The sequence below is a fragment of the Gambusia affinis genome, linkage group LG09 (assembly GCF_019740435.1).
Source record: "Gambusia affinis linkage group LG09, SWU_Gaff_1.0, whole genome shotgun sequence".
NCBI lineage: Eukaryota > Metazoa > Chordata > Actinopteri > Cyprinodontiformes > Poeciliidae > Gambusia > Gambusia affinis.
In genome coordinates this window covers 6,834,702-6,857,838 of record NC_057876.1, presented here as the reverse complement: position 1 = coordinate 6,857,838, position 23,137 = coordinate 6,834,702, and the positions used below count along the sequence as shown (strand labels likewise).

Below are 23,137 nucleotides of genomic sequence, written 5' to 3'. Positions count from 1 at the left end.
ATTATAGATGGTGAAACCAAGTGGAGCACTCTGGGAAGAGAGGGAAATTGAACCTGAGTGTCTGTCTGGTAGAAACTCTCAACCACAAGTTAAAAATCCATGTAAGTGCTATAATTAACCACAAAAAAGTTCCATTGACTTGTTCTCTTTATTTGCTGAATAAACTGTCCATAAGAAGCAATACAATGATATATTTGCCGTGAATAAACAAGTTTTTTGTCCCCACCAACCCCTCCTCCGAAAACAAAACAAAAAACAACACTGCAAGATGTATTGGATTGCCAGGTTAATGTTGGCGTACGTGTATAATGTAGCAGCATCTCGTTGTGATTTTAGCATATGTACAGACACATAGAAACTGTTTCTACAGCAACCACTGATTCACATTTTTACTTTACTATGTGGTGTGAAAATGTGGTTACGAAACAGAGGAAAAATTTCAGAAAGCACGAAACACAGCAGTTACATCAACACAGCTCTGTTTGAAAAGTGGACACACCCGTGTTAAAACGCCAGGCTTTTAAAACTGACCCCGTGACAAAAACATTTGAAAACTCCTTTCTGTTTTAAGTGCGACATGTTCTTTTTATTTATTTATTTTTTTCCATAAATTAACTAAAGCTGTAATAACGTGGCTACATGAATGTGCACTCCCTTAATCTAATACGTCTTCTTTTTAAATAGTAAAACAGAATCAATAATCTGCTGAAGTTCACACGGGCCATCAGTTACTAAAGAGGATCTGGTGATCCAGACATAAAGTTCAGAGCTCCTAAATGGATTTGGAGCCCAAATCTAAAGCCTCTGGAAGAGGGAAGAGGATCATGCTAACAGTAATGCTGGTGGTGTTGCATCAAATTCATAACAAGCACTGGTTATGTTGCACGGTCTGATGTATTCTCGAGATGTTTGGCCAAATATTGGAAGACACAAGGCATTTAGATCTGTCTAAACTTTGTGTGGGACAACTTGAAGGAGCACAACTGGATATCTGGGGCCAGGATTACAAAATGTCCAAAACAGCTCATCACATCGCTGAATGATCCCAAACATCTCTTCATGTGGAGCTGAAGTGTTTGTCAGGGTGGAAGAAATAACAACTAGTTCAACAATAAACATAAAAAAAATAAAACTAATTTGTTCTGTGACCTGATAGGTTTGGATAGAGTGACCAAATATGACTTCAAATTGTGAGAGGTTTGTGGTTCTTCAAAAGAAACCGGGATCTAAAATGTTTCGACAAAGAATTAGTTTAGTTTAGTGCACACATGTATAACTTTTAGTTTCTTTTTTTTTTCCTAATAGATTTGCTTGTTTTTCAGTTGAACGATGAAACGAGGGGAGAATTTTCAACTTCACTCCTTTCAGTCTGAAAACCATCATTTTATCAGGGAAATGTGACTGAAATGTTTGTTTCTATCCCAGCTAGACATCACTGCTAAAGCTAAATTTAAGTACTACTTGTCTTCTTTGTTAGAATATATAAAACCCTGAAATGAAATATACCTCACCTTGTCACCAGTAGACCAGTTCTCCATTAGTTATTCTTATCGTTGGTGCAGCAGAGGCACATCTAAAAGTTGCAGGACAGAGACTCCTCTGGAGATCCTAGATCTAGCTTAGCCTGTATGACAGAATAATACAGAGAATTTGTTGGGCAAATTTATCAATCATGAAGATGTTTCAAACCATTCTGAAAATGCTTATTTTATTTTTATGCACTGTCAGCACAGTTAAGACAAAAGTGAATGTTGAAGTTCAACATGCTTATTTCTTCACTTGTTCTCTTTTTTGGTCATTTTTCATTAGTTTTAAATTTTTTACAATTTTACTTTTATGTTCCACTTCATCTTCTGAGCATTATTAGCCATTTATTTTTGGTATGTACTATTGTACTTTTTTCAAAAACATGTAATATGAAATATTATGTATTATAAACCATCATAAACCAAGCCTGGCAGTTTTGGATCATATTAATATTTTGGAATGTGCTGGATGGGGAAAGTCTGTTACACGGTACCTGAGGTATCCACAATCGCCAGGTCCTTAAGGTCACTGAGTTTCCTGGAGACGGAGCTCAGCCTGGTGCTGAAAGAACCTCGTTTCTGGCTGTGCTGATCCCCACGGGCCTCCAAACCAGCACACAGGTCTTTGCAGAGACCCCCAAGGCGACCACGGAAATGGTTCCCGACGAAGCAGTAGAGCACAGGATTGATGGCGGAGTTGGAGAAGCCTAGGCAAAGAGTGAGTGGGGTCAGGTTGGTGGTGGTCCAGGTTACCCAGCAACTGTCCAGCCATCCATTTTTACTCAAAAGGTCCAAGAAGGTCACACAATGAAAGGGGAACCAGCAGATGAAGAAAGCCATGACCACAGCAGCCACTGTCCACAAAATCCTCTCTACCCCGCGGGCCATCATTGGTCCAGTCGTGTATGAGTTTGGGTACACAGTAGGAGTCGGCAGACGTTCTGATTTACAATGGCCCGCTTGAGGAGGTAGTGAATTTTGCATTCTTGCTGATCCTCTGTAGGCCAACAAATGTTTCCCAATGGCCCAGTAGCAACAGGAGATGCCAAACAGTGGCAGCAGGAATGCCAGAATGATCTTCATCCAGCCTAGGGTCAGAAACCAGGTGTCATCTGGATAAAAAACCACACAAGCCACTACGTCCAACTCTTTAAGGTGATAGATCTCTCTGAAAGCCAAGTGCGGGGAAGAGCAAGCAAATGCCAGGACCCATACCAGGATGCAGACGATCCGGGCTCGCTCGTAATCCCGTGACCTCTGCGAGAGGAGAGGATGCACGATGGCCAGGTAACGGTCTACGCTCATGCACGTGATGAAGAAGATAGACGCGTAGAGGTTGAGGTTAAGGAGAGCACCGCAGATTTTGCAGGCCACTAGTCCAAAGGGCCAGCTGTAGCCCCAGGAGTAGTAGGTGGCCCACAGTGGAAGAGTCAGCAGGAACAGCAGGTCGGAGACGCACAGGTTCAGCATGAAAGTGTTCGCCACCGATCTCGTCAAGGCATTGCCACGAGCCAACACATACACCGCCAAGGCGTTGCCCAGTATACCCAGCACACAGATGACGCTGTAGATGGTGGGGATCACTGTTGTCATGGACACTGGAGACCAGTCTTGGCAGTGGTGAGCCGAAGGAACTGACGAGGTGTTCACGTAGTCCTCTGTTGCTGGAAACAGGGAGGATGTGGAGTTGGAAAAGAAGAGGCCACTTGAGTTTGCCATTATGGAACTAGATGTTCCCCTGTGTCTAAAGACTTGACTTCAACTTCTTTCAGATTTCCAAGGTCAGCTGGAAATAACACAAAGCAGGAGAGTTTTCAGACCACGGCTGCCTTTTACGGACGGCTATGTTTTCCTACACTGTAATCTTTAGTTGGCGCCATGGTTTATTAGCTGTCCCGTTTGATAACGAATTACAGAAGGAATTCATTACACAATGCTTGAAGTTAAACCGTTATAAAGTATCTTGGAAAAGGTTGTATTAATCTGGCTGCCTATTGGGTTGCTACGAAACAGCTTTATTGTGTTAATGACTGAATTCATCAAACATTCACGACTTCAAATGAAAAAGAGACAGCTTAATTTATGATTTAATAGGTTTACAGAAATAATAACAATCCCAGAAACCAAAACTATTAAAGTGGAAAACACAAGGGGTGAAACTAATAATTAATGAAGAGTTTAAAAGGAGCCATTACAATTTACAAAAAAGAAAAAGAAATTACTTTAGGAAAAGTACTTTTTCTAATGAAAATTTAACTGGTAATTATGATAAGACAGCTGAATAAATGATAGAGATATGATACTAAAGATTTTCCAATGCCAGCTCTGAAATCAGATAAAACTTGGCAAAGGATCTTATCGTTTCCGTCCTGGTAAAACAAACAATGTGTTACCTGAAATGACCGAGTATCCAGCAGAAAAAGCCAAGAGCTTTTCAGTGCTTCTTTTGGCTAATGTCCATATCTTGACAAATGTTGCTCGACCCCTCTAACAGAATTGCGCCCAGCCGAGTGCGCTGGACCGTATTGTGCCTCTCCGTCAGTCTGGGCGTGAGCAGAGGGAGCAGATCTGAGGCTCTGGGAAACCAGATGAGGATGGGGGTCTTATAGCCCCCCGAGAGCCTCTTGACGATTGCACAACAGGGAAGTTGCTGCACGTCACACCTCAGTCATTGCGGAGAAGAAAAGTCGCTCTCTTTGCTTTATAATGTTTCCCTCTTTATCCTCTGCCTCCCCCTTCCTGGAGCCTCAGTCAGAACAAGCCAAACGTAGGAAAATCAAGTCAAGATGTGCATTGGTTTAATAGCTGAAACATTGGACGCAGACACACGAGCTCTGAGTAGTTGCAGGTGGGCATTTTGTGGTGTCAAATCTAAAGGCCCAACCGTACCTGTCAGGACAACCAGACCTGATCAAACGCAGGCGACTGGTTTAATTAGAAGAGCCTCACATGCTCTGTGGCTTTCTGTCTGCCAGTGGTCAGATAAGCCATGAGAAATATTTACTCTGTCTCAGCGGAAGTCAAGCCAGCTACTGGGACAAGAGGGAGAAGGCAGGGAGGCGCAGCCTGGGAGATGAATGAGGAGGAGGACACTCTGGAACTGCAGGGAGTGGACGAGAAGATGAGAAGGCAAAGGGAAGCAAAAGCGGAGACTCCCTCCAGTGGGTTTTCATTAAAGCTTCTGGTGAAAGTTGATGAGGGATGCATCCACAGCCCCGAGACTGATTGCATCGCACCTCCTTTGATCAACAAGCGCGATCACGCTCCCCTCCTGGCACACACACGTGGGGTGTGCTTAATCTCACCCTGATGTGCATTCATTGAAGTCGCGTGATCAAATGTGTCGTACATGTGCAACGTGACCCACCGAGAGTCTACCGGGAACGCGACGTTCCTACGCCAGCAGCCGTGGGAAAGTTGACAGTGAGGGTGAAAGATGGACGTCATGCAATTCTGACGGCAAGGACGTGAGAAATCAGGAATGCGCTGCGCGTTGCGGAGCTCTTCGAATTGAAATGTTATGCTCTCCGAACCAAAAAAAACAACTCAATAAAACCATGTTTTTTCCCCACTGGCATGCTGGGTATGCTCAGTTGCTCTAACACGCTTGTAAAGAAAGTGATCTCACTAAAATATGCAAAAACAACATCCGTTTCCCGTTAACCCCTGATTTCACTTAATGTCGCATTCAAATGTTTCACTTCAGACTAATCGGAGCTCATGCATACAGGCAAACATAAACACAGAGACTGGCAGAGGCCAAAAGTTTTTGGTCGTGACATGCAGCAACTAAAAACAGAATGCCATGGTGGATTGCAGGCCAACAGAAATAACAGATTACAGACTAATAAGGCAAAAAAAGAGAAAACCCAAGTATGACCGTGCCCTACAGTGTCTCTCTGTCATGTGAAAGATCCAGTTTCTGGAGATAGAAACTTCTTATTACCTGAATGGAAAAACACTCAGGCCTGATTGTTATGCTGTCTGTCTGCAGCAGACCCCACATTCTCTTTGCATACTTGTACAGATAACCTCAGAACTCTCAGCTTTGCAGCACAGAGCACCAAGCAGAGAGATTCATGATGCAGTAGAGCTTTCCTCCGGGACGGTTCTGCCTAAAACTGTGGTCTAAATGTCGACGTGGTGCTTAGCAGTGACCCAACGTAGATCAACATTGCTCTTTTAAGGAGTATTTCAAAAATAATCTAATCAAGAGACATTTCGTGGGCTATCTTCTCCCTTTTTGGTGATGTGATTGTTTCAGGGTTGTTAGACATTTGGAAGAGTTTTATTTTGAAGAGTTCTTTTGGGTTTTTTTTTTTTTCAAAGGCCAGTATAATCCCATTGTTTTCACTGGTTTAGTTCCACAACCTATAGGGATTAAATGGGGCAAAAGAAACAAATGAATCTTCAGGCTTCATTTTAAGAGACCAGTATAACATTTTTCCGTTAATTAGTCAGATTATGTTCATAGAGGACTTTCTATGTTATCAACAATCAACAAATTATTATAATTAGTATGCAACTAGAATGAAATATCATACAAACTGTTGACGAGTTTTGTTTCAGTAGTTCTGTGAAACTTCCAGTTTCTAAATCTAATCTGTGAGATACTCGTCAAAGTAAAGCTTTTATTTTGAAAAGTATCAGTAAGTCCCAAATTGCTAACCCTTTGGACATCTGGTTTGGGCTCAGTAATTCAAAATATTTTTTTGTTTAAATTATGTATAAAATTATGTTTAATTAAAAATATATTTACTTTATATATACTATTATGATACACGTGTATTATTATTATTATATCAAAATTTTTTGTAGGTTCTAAAGTTATTAGGCGATGTGACACGCTGAAGGCAGAGTGCTTGAAAGAGCAGAAGCTTCTTAAAGAGACAGAGGCCCAATTTCAAGGCATCGACTTGCCTTGAAGCCTTGAAATCAAGACCTTGATTTCAAGGTTTTGATCGGATATATATATTTATATTTAGCATTTTTTATGACAACTGAGGATACCATAGCTACTTGATTAGACACTTTGTGCCTGGAAAATACATAATACTGTAAATTTAATCTTTATATAAGTTTTCTAATTGAGATCCAACAGACCTGTTGAGACTTCACCTCTTGTTTTAAATAGTATTTGATTTTATTTATTCAAAATCCAACTCAATATCCTGTTGCTCCATATATTTAAAAGTAACTCTAGAAAAAAACCCAGCATACAAAAGGCAGTCTTGTTTTCTGAGAGGAGCATTTAATTTTTGAAAAATAATATCTCTTTGCAATTGGCTGCAGGTCTCTGCTTTGCTGTGGCAAATAGGCAAGTATGAAACCCATTTGTGAATGAAGATCAATACGTACCACCGTACAGTAAATCAAGACACCAACAGGATAATAAACACAGTACAGCGTAAGAAAACACAGGGGGTTTTTTTCCACACTTCACTTCCACAACTACTAACGAGTTGTCAAGAAATAATATAATCTTTGTCAAACACCTACGCACTCTTCGCACATTTCATTTCACGGCGACTCCTCCGAACCCGTGGCAGCATCTTGAGTGGCAGCTTCCCTGCCTGCAGCCGGCAGTCGGATCAATTAAACCGGCCTGCAGAGCGCGCGGCAGCTTCCTGTGCTGTTGGAAGTCATGCAACACACGCCTGCAGCTGATTTCAAGAAGGGCAAATTACAAGCCTGAGAGATTTACAAGTCGGATCGTGTGTGGGAGAGAGTGTTTATGTGCGTTTGCCTGTTGACCCGAACACATGGATGTAGGGACAGGGAGAGCCTGCGCAGGCTGCAGATACAAAGGGCAACAGAGCAGAGAGCATCAACCCTTCCTGTTGCCCCCACCGAGGCCCCACTGGACATCCAGACCCCTGCTAATTATTTTTTCACAGTTTCTGGATTAAAATAGTCACGCGTTTCTTTAATTTATGCCCATCGCTCATCAAAGGTTGCTACTTCCTGTGGGCTCACACAGGAAACGTGAGACAATTATAGTTGTTGAGGCAAGTTAAAGGCTGATATACCAGAAGCATTTATTTTAGAGTAATGGCGGAAGGATGATTACTGTTTCCAGCCTGTGAACCACAAAGTAGTAGCGGATTATTGTGAACCGTCGTATTTAGATTCAAAAGGAATACTTTCGTAGCGCCGTGTTTTTAGCCGCCTGTCTCCAGAATATTTAGACGCTGAAATATTTGCTGATTCTTGCAAACTGGCCAGAAAGGGTTGGGAATACGCTGCGAAAACACGAAATCATACCAAGTCATTTAGTTTAGTTTATAGCGCAAATATCTTAGTACACTTGAAATAAGACAAGACTAACTTGCACGTGACTTTTCAGTAAGTTATAGGAGCTTGTTTTACATCAATAATTTCTTAATATTGATGAAACCGTTGTGACTCCATAGGCAGATTATTTTAATTTATAATATGGGAAAAGATGTCTTGTTTCAAGTGTACTAACAAATTTGCACTAGAAACCAGAACAAAATTACTTGGGATGATTTTGTGGTTTTGCAGTTTATGTATATATATGTAAAAAACTACTTTTAATTGGATTTAGATCTTGGCTTTGACTGGGCCATTTTATAAAAGTAATGTGCTTTTACCTCCAGCAGGTTTTCTTCCTGTTTCCCCTGCAAAAGGCTCCAATGCATCTTCCCGTCAACTCTGCCCAGCTTCTTTGTCCCTGCTGGACAAAGCATGATCCTGCCACCACCGTGTTTCACACTGTGAAAGATATTTAGTTTCTCTAATGCCTCTTGTGTTCCTGGATATTTGAAGCCGTTTGTTTACTAAGGTTTTCAAACAAACTTTGGATTTTCGGCTTTACATTGAATTACTCACAGCCATACTCTTATCTGTTGGTTTGTCGCATAAAATCTAATTCAAAATACGTGAAAGTTTGACTCAAATGTGTCAAAATAGAAGAAAAATTACACGGTTGTGACTTTTTTTTGTTTGCAAGGCGCTGACCATGCATGGGAAGAAGAGGAGTGAACTGTGTTCATTCATTTAACCAGTTCAAATGAGAGGAACATGTTCCTAAACAATCATATACTATATTAACAAACACCCTTAGTTGGCTTGCATGACTGCTGTGTTTATGTTTGTGGCTGATAAATGCGCAGTGTGTTTATTTGGTTGTGGGGGTCCCTGAGAAGATAATCAGCTCTAACTGAAACCCTCCTAAAGTCCTGCATGGAAAATTCGGCTCTTGGGGTCGAAGGTCGAGAGGTCAGAGTTGCACCACCCCCACGCTTCCTCTCTTCTGGTGAAAAATATTTTTACAAAACACATGGCAGAGCCTGGTTTTAATGTTAGCTCTGAGAATATTGTGTTTGTGGGACGCCTTAACGAACGGACAGGACCCTTGAGAGAGGTGAGAAGAGGCTAAAGTTATCTTCACATGTTGGCTAACTTTAGCTTCATTAGATAAAACGGGCTAAAGGTAGCTTCAAATACTAGATAGCTTAAGCTTTTGGGGGGGTTTACGCTGAGGTTGGCTTCACATGTTAGCTAACTTTGTTTCTTTAGTGAGAAGCTGCTAAAGTTGTCTTCACATGTTAGCTAACTTTAATTTAGTGAGAAGACATTGAAGTGGGCTTCACATGTTAGCTAGCATTTGAAGCCAACCTTAATGTCTTCTCACTAGAGAAAGTAAAGTTCACTAACTTTACTTTCTCTAGTGAGAAAACACTAAAGTTGGCTTCACATGTTGGCTAACTATATATTTTCTAATGAGAAGACAATAAAGTTGGCTACACGTGCTAGCTAACCTTAGCTGCTTTAATGAGAAAGAACTAAAGTAGGCTTGTCTTGTTAGCCATTAAGCGAACTTTACTTTCTCTAGTGAGAAGACACTAAAGTTGGCTTCATATGTTAACTAACTTAGCTTCTTTAGTGAAAAGAAGCTAAAGTTAGCTTCCCTTGTTAGCTAATTTAGCTTTTTTAGTGAAAAGAGGCTAAAGTAACCTTAGCTGCTTTAGTGAGAAAAAGCTGGCTTCATATGTTAGCTAACTTAGCTTCTTTAGTGAAGAGAGGCTAAAATTAGCTACACTTGTTAGCTAACTTTAATATGTGAAGCTTCACGTTAGCTAACTTTAGTTTATTTAGGAGAAGATGCTAAGAAGATGCTGGATTCACATGTTAGCTAAATTTAGCCTCATTACTGAGAAGCGGCTAAAGTTAGTGTCACATGCTGGGATGGGGGCCGTGAGACCTTTTGACATTGAGGCCACAGTTTATTGTAACATGATCTATGTTCTTCATGACGTGATGTGAGAGGAACACATTTCTCTTTCTAGCGTTCCCTTCTGATTTTTGTTTTAAAAAGAGGCATTATATTTTATGTGGTTTTAGCAATGTTACTCAGCTGTTTCTGTTGAAACCCATCCTTAATTAGAACATTTGGTACTGCTTATCCGAAGAAGGAAAAAAAAAACACAAAATCAACCACAATTATGCGGGCCAACAAATCCTTTACCCCCCTGTCTCTGCTGCCACAGAAAGTGTTTCTCCCACGGGTGTGCTACCAATGCAACCACTAAATCTTAATGGTTTTTTTGTGATTTACCCTCACGTACAGTCATATACACACAGAGTTCTAAGGGTCATGGCGCTGGACGGACCTGTGGAGAGTTTATGAGGTCCAGTAGTACAGTACTGGTTCCTCTAAGGAGGAATAAAGGGGCTATAAAGAGTTGGACACCATGTTCCCTCTGTACTGGATGTTCACTGGAATTATAAACAGGTGGTGCTAAAATTTAACAAAGGGACACAGAACATTCCCGCTTGTTCCCAACGAGAACATTAGTTTTCCATGCAGTGTAAGTGGTAATTTAATGGTCTGTAAAGCCTTTTTCATTTTGGACATTGGACTGTTTAGGAAATTTGAGGGTTAAATTGTGGTTTAATCACCAACATTTCATTCATATGAGTCACTCTCTGGGTTGCTCCAACTAATGAGTACATGGCAAATGTAGCAATATGTGAACAGCCATTTTATGGTTAAGCAATATGACATCCAACTTTGCCAGTGTTAGCATAATGGCTACTAATGTTAGCATAGCAGCCATAGCAACGCCCTTAACCTCTCAGTAGACATGAAACGAGGATAAAAGGGCAAATGAGGATAATCATCAGGAGAAAGATTAGCTGAATATGTTTAGAGGAAAATCATTTTAACAATAAAATCTGCTAAGGAGATTTAACCGGTGCCAAATCTCTGGCTTTAGTTAACTAAAACAAATTAAACTTTTTCACCTTTACAACCATAAATCTTATGTGACAGATGATACATCCACAAAGGAGTGTATAACAGTGAAGTGGAACAAACTGGATAAATGGCTTTTGTTTATTTCTTACAAATAAGAATCTGGACAAATATGATGCACACGTGTTTTCCAATATTTATGGATTTGTCTTCTGCTACAATGTTCAGCTGAGTCACTGGCCCATTCCAGAGCAGAAATATGCAGCGATAGATAAACAATAATAGCTCAGCAAATGTATGTTTACATTTGCTGAGCTGCTGAAAGATGAACTTTGACCCCAGTCTAAAAACGGCTGCAGCCTCCAAAATGGGTTTCTTCCAGGATGGATTTGTGTTTTGCTCCATCCCTCTTCCCATCAACTCTGACCTGGTAAAGAAAAGCGTCCCCACACCATGATGCTGCCGCCGCCATGTTTCAGAGTAGACGAGATGTGTCCTTTATAAAAAAAAGACTGACTGGTTCGGGTCACGCTTGTTCTGAGTAATATTTAGCCTGTAGACTAATGGCTGCTGGAGGAGGAACAGCTCCTGCTCATTTTGATAATTTAATATGCTGAGTATATTAAAGTAGGTTACTCTTACACTTTAAACCGTCGTAATCAAATTTATGGACTATGGGATTTTTTTATTTTTTTTTACTTTATTTTCAGGGAGTGCGTCCTTCGAAATTCACTATAATTGTTGGTTTATCACATTAAATCCCAATAACATACATGGAAAAATTATGTCTTAAAAACTCCAAAAAGTACAAACACCTTTGCAAAGCTCAATATATGTAGGATTCATGGGAAATATATTCGTATTTAATTACCCAAATAAAATGCAAAACTATTTAGTTGAACTTTGTCTCTTTTCCAATCATCTGGTCGAGATTAAAGCCACGAAGGGAGAAAAGAAAATGATCAAAATACATTTAAGGTTTTTCCAGGGTCTTTTTCTGGCCTCTGAATGCTCAGAAAATGTAAAAGATATCTTTAAAAAAAAAAAACAAAAAAAAGACTAATCCAGTGCAATTTTGAGCACAAATTATTGTGGGTAAAAAAAAATCAGTTAAATTCATAGAAATACATTCATGTTTTGCAGTGCAATTAAAACAGGACACAATCCAACAACACGAGTTCACACAAAAATAAAGATTTATTCCGAGTTCCTTTACCACCCATCTAACAGTGTGAAGCAGCAGCACAAGTCCTCCTCGTAGTCTTCATCGTCTGAGAGGAAGATTTAAATGAACAAAAATGGGCTGATCACAATAAATAAACGGCACTTTGCATAATTGATGGTTGGAAAACTCCTGCACATTTAAACAGAAACTGTTTCCAATGTAATTGTGGGTGGGGATTTTTTTTTTTTTTTTTTTTCCAGGTTTCTCTGCGTTTGTGTACCGAAATTCATCACAATGCAGCGCCGGTGCCAACTTATTCGGACGTGTTCTGCGGAAACGTGGGCAGAGAAAAGAAGAACAACAACAACAAAAAAAGAAAACTATGAGAATGGAAACGTCTGACGGTGAATCTGTCGAGGTGCTCCGGGGCCGCGGGGCCACGGGGCCGGCCCGTCTCAGCTGCGTGTGCTGTACAGGTCTTCGTCTTCGGGGCTGGACTGGCCGAAGTCCATGAGAGCCGGGTCCGGCTGGAAACCAGAGCCCTCTGCAGGGACACAGAGAGAGAGAGAGAGGAGAACACATGGGAAACGACGGGAAATCTCAGTCACAGGCGCACAGAGAAACGCCACGGAGCGAAGTCAGTGAACATTCTGAGAAGAGCTAAACATAGAAGAGCCAAGCCGCAGCATCCTGCAGGCTTATCTCTCACCGTGTGAGCTTGAGAAAATACAGCCGGGTGTTGATCGCTGCGTCAGTGACTACGATGCATGAGTAGAAGCAAGTGGAAAAAACTGGTTTTGGTAACAGAATGAGATTTTCTTCTGAATTGTGTGGCCTCACCAGCAGAATGATGCCTACGCAGAATAATGGATGCGTCAGCAAACCTAAAGGTTTTCTATTAAGTGCATTAATGGGGTTAAATCCCTTAATGAGGAACGATTTAGACTGTTTATTACCGTCAAAGCAAGCGTCAGAGAAAAGAGCGCCTCGCTTTCTGTAGTGAAAACGGCCGAGCTCATTCTTAGAAAGGAAATGGCAGCGCCTCGCAAAGGTGACCTTTGAACTTCTACACAGTTTCTCGTCGTGCAATAACGAAGCATCTCGACACAAACGGTCGCGGGGTTGTCGAGCGGGAACCGACTCTGGGGGAGATGCAGAAACCCACGGCTCAGGTGGGAAAATCTGTCTGCAGGATCACTGTTTATTTAAGAAAAACAAGAAAACGAAAACCAGCAGACGTTAGAGATCCTTGTTCCGACTGTGCAGTCGTTTGAAAACGGTTCGAATCAGAAAACCTTCAAACAAAAACAACGGTTGCTTTGTTTTTATCATCCAACTTTGTTTTCTGTTCTGTTCTTGATTAAATGAACCTGAATTGAACTGAACATGTTTAAATTTTTTTTATTCTACACAATCTGATCAAATCTAATGCTTAGACTGAAGCCTATGTGCTTAAATCAGGGATCCCCAATGTGGGTCCTGGAGGTCCGGCGTCCTGCATGGTTTAGTTTTCTCCCTGGTACCAACAACCTTTTCAGCATGTCAATGTTCTTCTGATGAGCCATCATTGGATCCAGCTACGTTAAACCGGGGAGAGAACTAAAACATGCAGGATGCCGGGGCCCTCCAGGGCCCACTTTGGGCACCACTGGGTTAGGATGTCCCAGTCAAAGTCCAGATGAAAACTTGTGAAAAGCCTTGAAAAAGTTATGGTCAGAAATGTTCTCGATCCTCAGTACAAACCCAAACATCTTTTAGATTTTCATATATTTCTTTTCTTTATTAAAAGTTAGTGTGCTTTTCTTTCACTGCACAATCACTTTGTGTTTTACTACGACATAAAATCCTCCTAAAAACACTAAATATTGTCGCTGTAATGAAAAAAAAATTTGAAAGTTTTAAAAACCCCAATTTTTTTTTTTTTCCCAGCCTGTTTGACGTCATTTCTGCCCCAGATCCCAATCAGTGGAGTTGAATCTACCTTCTCTGCTTCCCTCTGCAGGCTGCTGAGGCGCCGGCGCCGTGGCGGGGGTTGAGGTTGGCGTCTCCTCCGCAGCAGGAAGCGACTGCTGCTCCTCCGCCGGCTCAAACTCAGCAGCTGATTCGAGAGCGGAAGCTGCACAGGAACGCGAGAGTCGAACAAAATGAACAGTTCTTTCTGTAATGCACAGACCCAAGAACCTAAAAGTAGAAAACTTTGATTGTGTGAAATGAGCGAGTCGTCTTCAGAGACGAGGTTTCTCCTGACCTGATGGCAGGTTTCCTTCAGCCGGCTCGTCCTGGACGGCGTCCGCTGGCGTCAGGTCAAGGGAAACATCGTCCGAGGCTCGGTTTTCGTCTGAGGCGGGACGAGACGGCTCTGTTTGCACTGGCTCCGAATGTGCTGACCAACCTGGACGAGAGAGAGAAAAACATCACAGTTGCCAGGAGGGCGTAACAAACCGACGGAGACAGACAGCAGGAGACGGAGGAATAATCGCCGTGCCGATCTCTGCTGGAGGTGTTCCTGTAAGAGCCACCGGCGGCTCTTCAGTGACGACCGGCTCCTCAGAAATGGGAGCGAACTCGGCCGATTCCACTTCTGCCTCCGAAACGGCGACGCTTTCAGCCAAGAGGTTGGGTGTGGAGAGGTCGGGTGTGGAGAGGTCGGGTGTGGAAAGGTCGGGTGTGGAGAGGTCGGGTGTGGAGAGGTCGGGTGTGGAGAGGTCGGGTGTGGAAAGGTCGGGTGTGGAGAGGTCGGGTGTGGAAAGGTCGGCCGAGGCCTCATCGTCACGCAGAGTCGACTCTGGATCGGCTTCTGAACGAGGCTGGAGAGAGAGCAGGAGAACACGAAGAGTTCACACCGTAAAACAACAGCAGTACAGATTCATGTTTGTGCTTTGTGGTGGGGTTAAAGGTCAACAGGAGACTCCGCAACATAATAATGATTTGATCAGGCTGGATATTTTGGCCAACAGAGTGTGCGTTTGATGAAATCTCCACCGGCCCAACAGTGAAGATCCAATTTAGACTCTTTAATGTTCAATTTCCACTGAACGCATCGTGAAAAAGTTTTAGATGTGGGCAGGAAGAATCCTCTAGTGGTCTGTGTTACTGCACCTCTGACTAAACCTCTGACTGAAAACATTCTGTGGTTGAATAAGAACCTCATGAAGAGGATGAACAGGGATGTTCATAATGTCTTTCATTACAATAACTCTAAGTTCACATAACTACAGCGTAATAAAGACTACATTAACTTGTGTGACTTTGAATTTATATACGTTTAATTGTTTTGAAACTGTTTTTTTATTTATTTCCTTTATTTAAGCAGGTGAACCCCGTTGAGATCTGGATCTCATTTTCAAGAGGGACCTGGGCAGAAGTCTGCAATACACACCAACCTGGTTACAAAATAAAACTAATTAATACACACGCACAAGTGTGAAACAACAGAAAACAATTTAAAAGCAGTGACACTGTTTAATAGAATCTCGTTGCCTGTTTTTAAGAACCACTTGAAATAAATCCTAAATATCCAACCTGATCAAAAATGCAGCAGCTTCATGATTTATGCAAGAAGACATCCCAAAAAAAAAAACGCTTTACTTATTAAACATTAGATAATAAACAGTAAGTCATCGTTTTAAAACACATTTTAGAGCAGAAAATAACTTTGCGGTTTAAGCACAAAGACCAGATTCCCTCAAAATGACCAATAATCTGTAAAAAGGTCAAAGTGCAAGTCCAGGAGATGGAATCTGAGCCGCATCGTGGCGATGACACACCGGGCATTTTTGTCCAGCACATGAAGGAGGGAACCCGGCCAGCGGGAAGCAAGTCGTCCCTTTAAAGGCTGGACCAGAGATTCTGGTGGAGTCACACCAAATCTACCACTCATTTAAATCCACTCTCCGTTTCTAACCTGCGGTTGCGGCGCGGCGGCCTCTTTGGCGACAGGTTCCCTGGCGGCGAGCAGAGACGACGCGGCGGCGCTGCTCCACTGCCCTGCGGCGTACACCTTCTGTCCCGTCACCTTCAGGGAGCGTGGGAAAGCAGAGGCATTACATCTGAAAATGACTCCCAAATCCCAATAGTCACAAATATAAATATATATATATAAACATAGACAAAAACAAATGCTACCTTGAGCACAGACACGGCTTGGACTGGGTAGCACAGCGACGCCCCGGCGCTCATCAGACCCAACGGAACCGCTAACCTCTTGAAACGGGAGCCTGGAAAGGTTTTATTTTTTTATTTTTTATCGTGACAAACAAGAGGCGATCGGGTCGGTTCCGCTTCCTGCCGGTTTCGACAGAAAACGTCTCGCACACACTCTGTTCGACAGGGCAGGGATCATTTCAAAGAGGTTGTTTTTAACCAGCCCTTCCTTCCTCACATCCTGTCTGAAACCAGCCCGCGTGCTGGAGACCTTTTCAAGGATGGAAACTTAGTTCTGGTTTAAACGACTCGTATTGACGCAACGATGTTCAGGGAGAAATGATGGGGAAAGACAAACTTTTAAAAAAAAGAAAATAAATCACAAACGTTTGGTGAAAACTAAAGCAGAGACACGACAGGCGCATGATCAGGAGAGGACCGCGTCCTGATCAGGAAGAGTCACTGTTTCCAAATCTGCTTCAAATCAAGGTGTGAAATCAGGCTGGGCAGCCAAAACACCGGCTGAACAACTGGAACATGATAAATGGCATTAAAGGACAAAAAATAAAAGCCATAAAATAAGGGCTTCTGGTCTAAATTTTCTCTTTGCAGACAGAAATCTGAAAGGTGCGGTGTGCATTTCTAGTCAGCTCCCCTGTGGTCTGAAATTGTTCCCAGTTCTTTGCGTCCCTTGAGAAATATTTTCCCCAAAGTCTTGCCCACAGATTCCCACTTACTCAGATTTAGTTATGGTCTTTGACTAGGCCGAATAGGCTTCAATCTGAACCACGTGTGTCAAAACCCGAGGCCCGGAGGCCAAATCGGGTCCACTGTAAGTTTTTACGAGGCCCTCTAGATGCTAGCGACACAGATGAACTAAAGCCATGTCTAGACTTTTAGATCTAACTTTTTGTTTTAGATTTTTTAATCTAAAAAGGAGAAATAAAATCAATAAATGCTGGAAGGAGGGAAGAGAAGGAAAAGAGGGATGGAGGGAAGGAAGGTTTTATCAGCCTGCCAGATAAAAGGCTGAAATATTTAAGATTGTCGGTAGAAAAATTATTCGAAACTTTTAGTATTTTGGATCTGGACCTGGAACATTCTGGTTCAGAGGCGTACTTAAATTTTATTTTAGCAATCAAATCGAGGCAGTTAGTGTTAGAGGTGTGCCGATCGGCCGATTTCCATGAAAAAGTGTACGATTGGTGATCGCCGATCACTGCCTCTTGTTGTCGATCACCTGTACCCTACTTCGTATCTTACTTTAATACTTCTTCTGTCTTCAACAGTTCTAGATGGAAAACGAATGGCGACTTTTGGGGGAAAAAAAGAAGCTTTTCAAGTCGTTGCAGGAACTCGGACCAGGAAACCCGCATAACCGTTTTCTACCATTTCGAAAATAACTGGCGGTGCGGAAACGGGAAACTACGTCACCTTTTCTCGCCAAGAACATGCCCAGCAGGCCGGCCATGGTGACGGTTCCAAACCTGGGCAGAAAACCTGGAGGAGGGTCTATCAAGTAGTAATATACATCTAGAAATCAGGAGACATAAACAGAGACAGTTTAAAAAAAGATGCATTAACTCATAAACTCAACTAGCAGCAGCAAAAAAACAAAAACAGTTTTGTTGATTGAATGCAGCTGAACACACAAAATATAGCTAATATTTCAGCTGGTTTCTGCAAATCTAGCATAAATTGCAGCTTTAAACATCTGCTGTCGTTAACCCCTTCATGACCAGCATCGTCATTACTCAGAGAAGCTCCACTCTTGTTATGATTCACTTCAGGAATGTCAGCGAACGCCTGCAGGTGACTGTGACGGCCACTTGGGCATAGACTGAAAAAAAAATAAAAAATCCCCTAGCTAGGAAGGATTTATCAGCAGCTAGGTAGCGGTAGCCGCAAGCACCTCGAGTCACAGAGAACACAATGGAGATGTGTGGATGTGACTCAAACTTTTGCCTGACAGAAAAGTCCCACAAGAAGAAAGAAAAAAACAAAACTGCCATCTATGAGATGAAATAATCTTCCCAAGACCTGTGACTAATGTCTGACAGCCCAAATTAAAAAAAAATAAAAGAATTTAAGACATTTTATGACCTTGATTTTTATTTTTATTTTTAAGAATTTAAGATTCGGGGGTTTTCCTTCCTTCTTGTCGTTTCCAGCATGGCTGCCATCTCTTCTCTAAATGTTTTGGACATTTCTCTTGCCTTAGCCACATTTTAACCAGGTAATAAAGCACCAGTCCATGTTTCGATGCCACCATTGAAAATCTTTAATATACACACTCATAAAGGAGACTGTGTTATGATGAGGAATAGATGAGAAAACGGTTTTGTTTCAACAATTTTGGATTTTGCCAGCAAACCTAATTTGCAGTGAGACTCAAAAATCCTGCTTTGCTCACCAAACTGGAACAACCACCAACACACAACCAAACGCTGAGATGATTTGTTAAAATTGACTCCAGTAAGAGTGTCATTGAACGATTCTGTGACTTCTGTTAACTTACCCTCTCCTGCATGGTAAAGATTAACACCACCCCGTGTTACAGAGACACAGGCATCCTGTACGGAGAAATAAAACACTATAAAAAGGTCATCAAGAACACGGAATTGAAACAGACAGATACCAATCAGTGTCGGGGTTTTTTTTTTCTTTCTTTTTGTTCAGCTCTTTCACAGAATCAAACTGTCAAATCTCCCCGCTGTTAACACAACAACAGCCATGAACAGCACTATTTCCTGTCAAACTCCTGCTGCGTTCTGCAAACGTCATACCCGCACTTAGCACTTGCAGCTTCGTGGGATGGAGCGCTAACCGCGAGCAAGAGGAACAGAAATAAAAATAAAAAAATCACATCAAGAGAAGGTGCAAAGGCTGCAGGTGCAAGACACGAAGCCTTCAGTGTGCATAAGACTAATATGTCACTATCATTTAACACCTGCTATGAACATGAAGGAGTCTTTATGAATGTTTATGACTGTTGTCATGAAGTGTCAGGAGGTAAATAGTGACACTTTTAATGCAAAGTTGCTTTAAAAAGTCCATTAAAAGTGCCAACTTTGCATTATTTGGTAAATAATGACACTTCAATGCAAAGTTGGCTTTTAATGGACTTTTAAAGCGACTTTTCATTCAAAAGTGTCATTATTGTTGGCCATTTTCATCTTTATAATGGAAGAATCCAACTGTTAGGGAAGAAGAATTGGATTCTTTTTTTTTTTCCAAAAGAAGTTCAGCTCTAAATTTGGAGTCAAACAGTTGAACTCTTAACTTTTTGAGAGTTCTGCAGGTCCACCAACAAACTCTGCTCACTTGCTCAATCTTCACTCTTTCTCCACATCAACACTGTATGCCTGGATGTTTCCTGCTATATTCTACGTTATACAGCAAGAAAGAGCAAAGCTACCTTCACAGCTCGGACGGCGGGCAAAACGCTCTCTCTGGTCGTCGTTAGCCCTCTCTCCACAAGTCCTGGACGTTCTGGAACGACCGTAGGCGGGTCAGCGCCGAGCAGCGGGGCGTAGATGTTCAGCTGGAGAGACATGGCGAGTTGAGACAGAACACAGCGAGCGACACACGGCCTCATGGTGACGCTGCGGGACAGCCGGCCGTACCCTGTCTGGAGAAACCAGCCCGTCCGCGGGAGCTTCCTTCACCGTGTACACGCGGATGGAGGCGATTCCCAGCACCGTGGGGACGGCCACCATCACCACCTGGAGAGGAGGGGGGAAAAAATTTTACATTTTTCTTCTTTTTTTTTTTGTAAATGCAGCACTTTGAGGCTTAATGCGGCAGCAGTTGCTGTTATCACTGAAAGATGAGCGACTGCTGTGATGGCTGAGTGGAAAAGGAAGACGGTGGGGAGGAGGGGGGAGGGGGAACCGGGGGGCTGCTGAGACAGAGGGGCACAAACACTTTCTCCAATCAGAAGCCAACTGCACTCTGCACATGCTCAGCTGGAGTCAATCCAACTCAGATATGAACAAATTGCACAATTAGACACTATTTCTTTAGTCTAATGTTGTTTCACAACAGCACATTTTACAATATCCTCAAAGGTTCAGTTGAATGTTCATAATGAAACGACGTCTCCCAGAACCGTCCCACGTTGTCGTCGTATTTTTGTACGCGAAACCTGATGAGCGTTCTTTGAGATTCTGAATGAATCGTTTAAAAAAAAAAAAAAAGAAGCTATATATAAAAATGACTAAACGCCACACTTTGAACTTTAAGATTTTACCATGGAAACGCCTCTCTTTGTGCAAAGAAGAGAACATCAAGATAAACTGCAAACTTTGATCTGCCTCACATCCCTTGTTCTGCAGGCCAGTTTCCCCCTTGTGGGTGTTTTCTAGGTCAGCCGCGGTTCGCTGGTTGCTCTTCTTCATCGATCTGCCGTGTTTTTATTTCTGCTGTCTAACGCTTCCGACACAATAAAAAGAGAAAAATTTTTTTTTGCGAAAGTCAGATTCTCTCTGATAGGACAGATGATTCACAGGTGTTGCAAGGTGTAGAAGATGAGGTTTCATCGTGGATGATAATCTCAGGTAAGCGTGACGGTGTTTTGGAAACCAAAGAATATTACAGGCTCTCTTCTTTATCTGCTTTCTCTTCTGAAGATTGTATTTAATGTTTTGTTTTTGAAGTGCAAAATTAAAGACTCGAGAGAGAGTATTTTTGGGAACACGTTGGCATTAGAATATGGGCCTCTGAATCAACAATAAGCCCGTGTCCAGGCATACAAAGGTTTTCAAGAGTTACATTTTCAAAACGGTCACAATCGCCTGTCGTGCCGTTCCAGCCGTTAGAAATCTTTTCGATGAGACGTCAGAGAAAATGTCAGACTATGTGGAAACCCAGATGAGAACATAGCTGCCAAAGCCTGTCGCAAAACAAAAATACATCAATTAATCGCGTTACAAGCTCAATGATTTCCATTTGTGCGATTGGTTTTTCTTGTGTCTCGGGTGTGACAAAAGGTTTCAGTCCGGTGCTTTGGTTCCAACTAGCACCTTTATTGAAGTGCAGTTTTGTTTACGGAGACTTCAGCATCCACTATATTTGCTGTTTGGGTTGTTTTATTTTATTTCTTGTATTTAATGTGTGTTAAATGTTCATTTGAAATGAAAGTTTATTGATCTTCGACAGAATGTGATTGCATTGTTATGCCATTTCTTGAAAAGAATCTCAAAATAACAATATTATTGTTTATCTCAAAACCTTCGTCCAGCAAAAATATGACATTCTGACAAGCCTTCCTAATATAACAACTCTGTTTTAAATCTACTAAACCTTGGTTAAATATGATACCTAAATTTAGAGTTGTGTAAATACGTAAGAGTAGTCATGGTTTTATCATGGCGAGGGGATTTACCTGTGGGAGCACACCTGTATACATGTGTATGACTCATTTATGTAACAGCAGCTTATAAGAATATAATTGTCAAAAATCTTGGTTTTGACTTCCAAACAAGAAATCAAACATTTCTAGCTTAAAAATCAATTAGAGGCTTTATCTAATTAGATTATTTAAATATATATATACATAAGTGTTTAATTATGTTTGAAAAAATAATTAAATCCAGCGTTTCTTAAGAATTCTGTTTGCTGAAAACGGAAATGCTCAAAGGTTATGTTTAAGGACTCCCTTAGTATAAGCAAAATCGCAGATTAAACTACATAGTGTCTTATATAGACAGTATGTACGCAACCTGTATCTTACTTTGGTTTATGTATCCTTTTATTAGAATTAAAGCTAACTTAAGAACTGTAAACAGTAAATCATTTCTGTTGGTAAAAGCTATGACGTCACACAGTGACGGCATTAAAAAAAAGAAATGTAAACAATCGTTTGCTTTTTTTGTTTCTTTTTAGCCAGGCAGGCGGCTAAAAAGGTATTCCTAATGTTACCGCATGTACGTAAAAGGAGATATAAAGTCGCAGGAACAAATATGAAGCTCTGGCAGCCGTCACGGGTGTCTGAAAGGGATCTAATGTAGGAATATCATCCGCTTAAACTGACTTATACAGCGAGGCTGAGTTAGCATCGGGAGTTACAGTCCAGCACCAACGGATGTAAAGTGACAGTCACATAAATAGCTACTTTAAAGCTCAATGCAGGACTACTATAGCACACGACGCATGCATTCATTGAAAATACACGGTTAAACCATGAAAAACATCCAAATAAATCACGTTAAACGTTCACCTTGGCCGCCATGACAGCGATCCTCCCTCTTCTTCGTCCAATTGAAACCGTCGCTGCTTTGAAACGGTCAGCTCCCGCCATCTACTGGACAGAGGCTGCACCTGCAGCTTGGGAGGGAGATCTTGAGGGCTTTTTCTTTTACAACCGAGTAATTATTTCTAGGCACGTTTACTGACGTCGCGGCATCGCAGTGCCGTCGAGTATCACTGTAAAGTTAAATTATTTCATTAATTCAATTCAATAGACACATATTACGTATATTCTTTAGACAGAGTGATGTTTCAGGCACTATTTACGTTAATTTTGATTATTTTAGACAATAGCGAAGAAACTCAAAACTTCGATTTCTCAGAAAATCTGAATATGGTGTCAAGATAAATATCATTAAGGTTATTGTCCATAAATACACAAGGAAGACTGGTGTCAAAATTCTCCTCAAAATGGGTAAACCATAATAAATCCTTATTACTTTTACTGGCAGCCGGCTGTTCAGTATCCAAACATATTAATGTTTGGAAGGAAAAAGCTTGGCAAAAAAAATAAATAAATAAATAAAAGAAATATGTATAAACAACGATGATAAAAGGCATCATTAAAATAATTCTGAAGTAAATCTCATAATATCTATGGCATAACGCAACAACTGTCAAATTCCTCATGCTTAAGCTACCGCTGAATCCCAGACAGCATCTGTCTGCCTGGGCGAAGGAGAAATGGACTGCGCTTTTGCTCATTGGTCACAAGACTTGTATTTTTTATGAAAAGCTGTTTGGTGTTTACAAATTGTGGTGGCAGAGTTTGGAGAAAACGTGGAGAGGAACAAACAACAAACCTGCTTGAGTCCCAGTAGGAACTTTCCAGTC

General features: G+C 41.5%; 2 protein-coding genes across 2 annotated transcripts; both read right to left on the bottom strand.

Annotated features, from left to right (window-relative positions):
- Window positions 1-129: 129 nt before the first annotated feature.
- agtr2 (angiotensin II receptor, type 2) lies at window positions 130-4,194 on the bottom strand. The gene is made up of 2 exons (XM_044127551.1): window positions 3,920-4,194; window positions 130-3,312 (listed from the first exon to the last, which is right to left on the bottom strand). The coding sequence occupies exon 2, from the start codon at window positions 3,243-3,245 to the stop codon at window positions 2,010-2,012; it is 1,236 nt and encodes a 411-aa protein (XP_043983486.1). The 5' UTR covers window positions 3,246-3,312; window positions 3,920-4,194; the 3' UTR covers window positions 130-2,009.
- A 7,730-nt stretch (window positions 4,195-11,924) lies between these two features.
- Window positions 11,925-22,386, bottom strand: apool (apolipoprotein O-like). Its single transcript, XM_044127550.1, has 11 exons — window positions 22,275-22,386; window positions 19,681-19,779; window positions 19,473-19,598; window positions 18,573-18,627; window positions 17,489-17,587; window positions 16,037-16,128; window positions 15,816-15,926; window positions 14,397-14,718; window positions 14,160-14,303; window positions 13,893-14,027; window positions 11,925-12,455 (listed from the first exon to the last, which is right to left on the bottom strand). The coding sequence occupies exons 1-11, from the start codon at window positions 22,353-22,355 to the stop codon at window positions 12,367-12,369; spliced, it is 1,353 nt and encodes a 450-aa protein (XP_043983485.1). The 5' UTR covers window positions 22,356-22,386; the 3' UTR covers window positions 11,925-12,366.
- Window positions 22,387-23,137: the final 751 nt, after the last annotated feature.

Excerpts from the sequence above, each read along its gene's own strand:
- apool (XM_044127550.1), bottom strand. The coding sequence starts at position 22,355 with ATGGCGGGAGCTGACCGTTTCAAAGCAGCGACGGTTTCAATTGGACGA. Across the intron at positions 19,780-22,274 it reads TCGCTGTCATGGCGGCCAAG|GTGGTGATGGTGGCCGTCCC; the intron begins GTGAACGTTTAA and ends CCTCCTCTCCAG. Across the intron at positions 14,304-14,396 it reads AACACCTCCAGCAGAGATCG|GTTGGTCAGCACATTCGGAG; the intron begins GCACGGCGATTA and ends TCTCTCGTCCAG.
- agtr2 (XM_044127551.1), bottom strand. The coding sequence starts at position 3,245 with ATGGCAAACTCAAGTGGCCTCTTCTTTTCCAACTCCACATCCTCCCTG.